The sequence below is a fragment of the Castanea sativa genome, chromosome 8 (assembly GCF_040712315.1).
Source record: "Castanea sativa cultivar Marrone di Chiusa Pesio chromosome 8, ASM4071231v1".
Lineage (NCBI taxonomy): Eukaryota > Viridiplantae > Streptophyta > Magnoliopsida > Fagales > Fagaceae > Castanea > Castanea sativa.
In genome coordinates, this window is record NC_134020.1 from 43,648,478 (window position 1) to 43,655,736 (window position 7,259).

Below are 7,259 nucleotides of genomic sequence, written 5' to 3' on the forward strand. Positions count from 1 at the left end.
GAGCTCGTGAATAGTAGCAAAAATAAGCTAAATAGTAAAATAAACTAGTAAAAATAATTTATCCCAAACGCAACCTAAAAATAGAGATTACGGGTCTGTTTGGGATTCGCTTATTTTGCTGAAATTGAAAATTTTTTGCTGAAAATACTGTAGATAAAAGTAAATGTTAGTTGAAATAGTATAGTGAGATTCATGAATAGTACCAAAAAGTGCGGTGAGAGCCAAAAATAGTAGTAAAAATAAACTAAATAGTAAAATAAGTTAGTAAAAAATAAGCTAGCCAAACAGACATTACAACTTTCAAATTTATGTCAAACTTGATTCTACAATAAATTGTATATACAACAAATAAATTTTTAGGAGTAAATATAATCTCACCACAAAACTAGTAGCAAATTAAGTTTTTTTTTTTGAACATTTCAACTCTTTAAGGTTGTAGCATGCAACCAAAAAAAACCTCCACGAAAAATCTACTAATTTATTTATTTTTTAATTTTTGGTTAAAAGGGATGATATATTAACAACAAAAGGAATTACAAGTTAACCACAGAGGCCAAAGTAGTGGCTACCCGCCTATAACAGTACAATCCACTAACATCAGATACAAGTAATTTATCTAATTCATCCGAGGGGGAAGTTTCAAATATAATAAAATCCTCCCTCATGTAGCAACCTTTCCTGGCCAAAAAATCAGCACACCTGTTCGCTTCTCTATATACATGAGCTTCCCGAACTTGTGTGAAATTTGCTATGAGAAATCTGCAATCAAAAAGCAATGGAGAAAATTTCATATTAGCATTATTAGCACTGTCAGCATTGTTTAATATCTCCACAATAACATTGGCATCAAGCTCCACTTTCAAGCACCCAATTCCCAATTGAGCAGCAAGCTTTAAACCATCTCTTAGTGCTCATAACTTAGCCATTACACTAGTTGTGTGCCCAAAAGACCTCAAATAACCCCTAATCCATCTCCCTTCACTATCTCTAATCAGCCCTCCACCGCCAACCTTGCCTAGATTTCCTAGTGAGGCTCCGTCAGTGTTAAGCTTATGCCAACCCAGAAGAGGCTTGGACCATTTAACTGGAATAGCAATCCTAGGCGTTGTTTGCTTGGCCTTACTCACACAATAATAAAACTCCTTAGCTTGACTTAAACATACCTTATCAAGCCTTGAATATGGGACAACATTTTCAAACACAACATGGTTTCTATTTTTCCACAAAGACCAAACAGTAAATAGAAATAATGTGCACCAAGGAGTGGAGCTTTTATGCTTCACAACACTTAAACAATTGGTCTTTAACCAAGCCTCAAAACCATCAGCAAAGGAGTTCACATGGGCAGGAGGAACCTCCAAACTTCTCCACAGATCACGGACATACACACAGTCACGGAGAAGATGGAGGATGGACTTATCCTGCTCTCTACATATCGAACATATTTTATCACAATTGATACCTCTACCTGCTAGCACTTCCTTCACAGGAATGCTACCATGTATACACAGCCAATGGAAATGTATAATTCTAGGCAAAATGTCCAACTTCCATATCCATTGCCCACTGAACTCCATAGCATTCTCCTCACCTTGATTTGCAAGTCTGTAGGCTGAACTTGTAGCAAATTCTCCATTTTTGGAGAACTTCCACATCACCGTGTCCCTCCCACTTCCATACATTTGAATTGGAATGGCCTTAATTTTCTCTTTAATGGTTTGAGGCAAGTCGAAGGAAATAAGTTCCCGTTTCCATCCATGACAGCAACACAGGTCCGAGACCTTCAAATTTAGCTCTTCCTACATGAGAGGACCTTCAATCATCACCCGTAATGAATCACCATTAATCTAATTATCCAACCATACATTCACCCTAGAACCATTACCAATCCCCCATACAATACCTTTTTTGAAAACAGGGAAACCCAAGCTGATGGCTTTCCAATTAGGGGATGATAGGAGTTTCTTAGGATCTCTAGATCTTACCCTCGAATTGACACAATATTTTTTAGCATAACCTTCGCCCACAAAGCATCCTGTTCATGATACATTCGCCAATTCAATTTGGATAATAAGGCTATGTTTTTAGCTCTAGCCTCTTGAATTCCCAAACCCCCTTCATCTTTGGATATCACTATTTTACTCCAACCCACCATGTGCATCTTTCTTCGTTCAATCATGGACCCCTATAGAAAATCTCGATTAATTCTTTCCAATTTCTCACAGACATGCACAGGTAACACAACCCCTTGCATTACATGATTTGGAATTGCTGACATAACTGTCTTAATAAGTACAGCTCGCCCTGCAAAGGAAAGGTACTTCGCCTTTCATCCCGCAAGCTTATTCATAACCCCCTCCACAATGAAATTATAGAGATTTATAGGAACCCCTCAATGCTTAAGAGGGAACCTGAGATACTTCCCTATATTATTGGTCTCCTTAATGCCTAACCTTTCACTTATTTCCTCCTTCAACTCATCACTCACATTAGGAGAAAAATAAATTCTAAACTTATCAGGGCTGATCTTTTGGCCAGACTCTCTACAAAAATTTTCAAGCACATCTAAAATTGCTTCACACCCACGCATATCAGCTTTGTTGAAAAGGATTATGTCGTCCGCAAAAAGGAGATGGGAAAAGCCCAAATTATCCTTAGAAGCCTTTAGAGGTATCCAATCTCCATTCACACATTTCTGCTCAATGAGATGCCCCAAATACTCCATACAGAGTATAAAAAGGTACGGGGGCAAAGGATCCCCCTGCCTTATGCCCCTAGATGGTTCAAAGCGCTTTAAGGCACCTTCATTAACCAATATAGAGGTACTTGCGGACGTAACACAGCTCATAATGATCTTGGAGAATTTAGGGGGAAAGTGATAGGCTTGGAGCACTCTATAGATAAAGCTCCACTTTAATCTGTCATAAGCCTTTTCCAAATCTAACTTCATAGCCATAAGGCCCGTCTTTCCTTTCTTTTTATCCAAGGCATGAAACAATTCTTGGGCAATTAGAACATTATTTATGCCTCTTGTGCCAGGAACAAAGGCTGTCTGCATAGGCGATATCAAACTGTTAAGCAGCAGCCTAATCCGAGCCACCAAGATCTTAGACACAACCTTATACACCGAATTACATAAACTAATGGGCCTTTAGTTATTTAGGGTTTCTGGATTTTGACATTTAGGGATCAGAGAAATCAAGATCTCATTAAGGTAACTTGGCACACAACCTTCTTCAAAAATTCCTTTTACCTCATTACACACGGAATTTTTAACCACCATCCAAAAGCGTTGGTAAAAACCCACATGCAGACCATCTAACCCTGGTGCCTTAAAAGGCTTAAGAGCCCATAAACCAATTATAACCTCCTCTTCAGTCACACCACCATCAATTCTAACTCTATCATTCTCCTCCAGAAAACAACAAAAGAATTCTGAGACATTCGAAGTCAAGGAGGACGCAATCAGCTCAAACTCATACAATTTCTTATAGCTATTCCTTATGTAGTCTTTTATTTCAACCTCATTAGTCAGCCAATTTCCCCCCGCATCTTTAAGGCACCTAATTTTATTCCTATGTCTCCTAACTATTGTAGAGACATGAAAGAAGGATGTGTTACGATCTCCAAAAGTGGCAGTATTTAATCTAGATTTAAGGGCCCAATACTCCTTTTCCTACATAAGAATTAGAGAGTAAATCAACTGCTGCTCCAACTCCAAAAGGAGTTCATTGGGATTATTGGCTAGAGCTTTTTGTGCCCCATGAAGTCTAGCTAATACTGTTTTCTTTTTAGCAAAAAGATTCCTGAACACCTCAAAATTCCATTTTCTAGCTCTGTTTACAAACTCCAGAATAGCTTCTTGTAGAACTCTATCAGTCCAAGCTTATTGAACAACCCTCGGAAAATCTTGATGAAATAACCACATGGTTTGGAAACGAAAGGGTTTATTTTGTTGATTCACACTAACTCTACACAACTCAATCAAGACTGGACAGTGATCCAAAAAAACCCTAGGAAGATGAGTCACCAAGGCTTCTGGATAAAGAATGCACCACACAGGATTAGCAAAACACCTGTTTATCCTTTCTAAAATCAAACTTGAGATGGGCCTACAGTTTGTCCACGTGAACTTAGGACCCACAAAACCCAAGTCCAACATATTACACTCATCTAGACAGTACTTAAATTCTAGGGCTCTATTTAAATTAACATGATTGTCACCAAATTTATCATCAGTACAAAGAACCTCATTAAAGTCTCCAAGCATTAGCCAAGGCAAATTATGGAGACGAGCTACAATTTTTAAATTATCCCATAAAATTCTTCTTTCAGCCAACTTAGGACTAGCATAAATAGCAGATAAAAGCCAAGTAAGGTTGGATGAACGCACCTTAACACTAGCATGAATTTCTTGCTCAGTGGACGATAGAGGGAGAATTTCCACCTCTTCTGATTTTCAGAAAATCCACAATCCCCCAGCATAATCAATTGTATCAGTTGTGATAGACCCATCAAAAAGCAGACATTCTATAATCTTTGCTACCCTGTCTCCTCTCACTCTAGTCTCTGTCACCACAAAAATAGTTGGCCTATGATTAATTGCCATTTCAAAGATCCTTCTCTTAAAATTCAGATTCAAAGCACCTCTGCAATTCTAGAGTAGCACATTCATTTTGACAAATTGACCTAACGGCACCTCAATCTCTGGTGGATTAGTATTCATTGCCGCTGCTTCCACCATACTCCACCCCATCCTCCTCAAAAGATCCTTGGACGTCCCCCAATCCGGTTTCCAAATTATCATATGCTTCAGAATGCCCAAGATATCCTCTCTGCAACTCAGAAGTACATTGCATATCTTCACCGGAGCCATGATTTGGATCAATTTTAGAGTTTGATGATTTCCCATGTGTGTCGTGGCCATCCCTCTGAAATCCACAAGCTTCCTCTCTTGAATGATCCACCCGGATTCGTCCCAATGGGGCACAATGGATGGCCTCCTTTGCCTACTCAGCTCCTCTGCATTTTCCCACGAGACCTCCGGAACGTCAATGAGAAATTTCCATCACGGATTGGGCATGAGAAACCACGCATTGTGTTCCAATGGAAGATTCCCCAACCTGATGCTTTTCGGTGTTATAGGGAAGAGATGCTTCCAAGCCTGCCCCAGCTCTTCCTCGAATCATCCCGGAGTCTTCGTTGACGCCGCTCTTATTTGCGAAATTATCTCGACCGGAATAGCCACCACTCGATTCTTGTACCAAATGGCCCATCCAGACCATGGCAGAGGGGTCAGCCCTATCAAAATCCTCTCCATACTCAGGTTGAAGATCACTCCCCAAACCTCTTTATGACAAAAACAAGTCACTCTTACCCTCGGCGTTGTGAGATAGCCGTTTATGGCTTTTATAATTTTTTTGACTCTTTGAAATCCTAATCCCCAGCCCTTCACTTCCTTTGCCCTTATTTTTGGCTAAAACTTTCCTTTTGTTTCCAGAAGTTTGTTTCAAATCCTATTGACACGCAACAAATTGGTTCTCAAGGCAATCCTCCATCACGCAATCCTTCCTTATCTCAAGGCTGATTAGCGGGTTTTGGGTTGCCACAACATGTGTGGTCTCGTCTGTAGGGTCTGTTGAGCTATTCTGCAAGTCTTGAACTGCTATAACATGTGCAGTCTCTTCTCTAAAGTCTGCGAAATCCTTCTAATTTGACTCACCAAGATTAGCGCTTGCTTCCACATGAGCTGAAGCTTGGGAAAGGTCCAGATTGCCCCTAGCTTTAACTTGGGATGGGTTATCAGACTTTGTTGGCCCACTAACTTTTCCCATCCGAACCGAGCCTTTTTTCCTTGTAATTACCATCCAGGGCCCGTAGTTAGGTTCAATTTGGACATTCTCACTAATCTTATTGGTTTCCAACGAGACCTGAGCTTCATCTTCTCCATTTGGCTTCCTCACTTTCAGTCTACAATTTTCCTGCTTATGTCCAAGCTTACCACAACAGAAACAAAGAGAAGAGATACCTTCATATAAAACCTTTTGAACTAACCTTCCCACCCAAATAGAACTAATAAGGGGTTTATCCAAATCTAACTGGACACATAACCTTGCATAGCCTCCTCTGGTCTCTGAGGTCGTGTAGGAGTCAATACGTAGAACAGGGCCAATGAGACTTCCAATTTCCTTCAACACAGAAGCATTATAGAACTCAATTGGCAATTCAGGCAATCTAACCCATATTGCCATCGATGTGAGCTTAGCCTCATAAGCTTTAAAGTAAGGTTCCCAAGGCTTAATTGCAAGAAAATTTTCCCCTATAAACCAAGGACCTCCCTGAAGAACATTGTCATAATCATCACTGCAACTAAAACGAATCAGGAAGAAGCCTCTACGCAAGGTCACACAGTCCATCTTTGCCATTGGTTTCCATAAAGCATTGATCTTGAAAGTGAGGTAGTGGAATCCAACAGACCTACCATACAGTTTCACTATCAAAGCTTTCGACCAAGGCGCTCTAATACGAGCTTTAGTTTTTTTGGAAAGTTTCATCTCAGCCATACCTTCTGTTAAAGGCTCCATCTCAGCTTGGGACTCATAACCTTCCTCCTAATCTTTGCTAAACTTAAAAGCCTGCTCATACGCTCCAGGGATATCTCCCACGAGACTATCCTTGTAGCTCACTAATTTCCTAGGTTGCAAGAAGCTTCTTGCACCATTGCTTTCTTTGAATTTCTTAACACTACGATGCAACTCATCTTCTTCTTTGCTTGTACGCTGGGCTGGTGCAAAGAACTCGACTTCCATTGAGATATGCAATTAAGACTTGAAAAAAAGTCGTACTAATTTATTTTATTGTGTGTGGTTTGAGCAAATGCTTGTATTTTTTTCATTCTCTCATACTCTCACTCTGTGGTGAAAATAGTCAAATATCACATTTTGGTAAAATTTGTGGCAAACTAGTACTGTTTAAAAATTGAGTTCTAAATAGGATTCGAGTTTAGTGAACTCAAGGCACGGCTGATTTGGAACTTGTGCAAGTTAAAAAGAAAATATGGTACTCAATATTATAGAAATTGAGTGCTTCTTTTTAGTACTCGATCTTGTTGAAGTCGATTACTTTTTTCTTTTCTTTTTTTCGTACAAAACTTTTAAAATTACAAAAAGTAGCGCAGTTTCAAATAATGAATCTGAAAGTTTTGTTTTGGGCCTAAACAACTAGTGTTTATGTCAAAATTTGTGGCAAATTAATACGGT

General features: G+C 39.4%; 1 protein-coding gene across 1 annotated transcript; it reads right to left on the reverse strand.

Moving 5' to 3' along the window:
* Positions 1-2,392: 2,392 nt before the first annotated feature.
* Positions 2,393-6,584, reverse strand: LOC142606378 (uncharacterized). Its single transcript, XM_075777740.1, has 6 exons — positions 5,723-6,584; positions 5,124-5,347; positions 4,730-5,009; positions 4,394-4,452; positions 3,254-3,676; positions 2,393-3,052 (listed from the first exon to the last, which is right to left on the reverse strand). The coding sequence occupies exons 1-6, from the start codon at positions 6,582-6,584 to the stop codon at positions 2,393-2,395; spliced, it is 2,508 nt and encodes an 835-aa protein (XP_075633855.1).
* Positions 6,585-7,259: the final 675 nt, after the last annotated feature.

Excerpts from the sequence above, each read along its gene's own strand:
- LOC142606378 (XM_075777740.1), bottom strand. The coding sequence starts at position 6,584 with ATGGAGCCTTTAACAGAAGGTATGGCTGAGATGAAACTTTCCAAAAAA. Across the intron at positions 5,010-5,123 it reads ATAACACCGAAAAGCATCAG|GCAAAGGAGGCCATCCATTG; the intron begins GTTGGGGAATCT and ends GGAGCTGAGTAG. Across the intron at positions 4,453-4,729 it reads GGAGTATGGTGGAAGCAGCG|AAGAGGTGGAAATTCTCCCT; the intron begins GCAATGAATACT and ends TCTGAAAATCAG.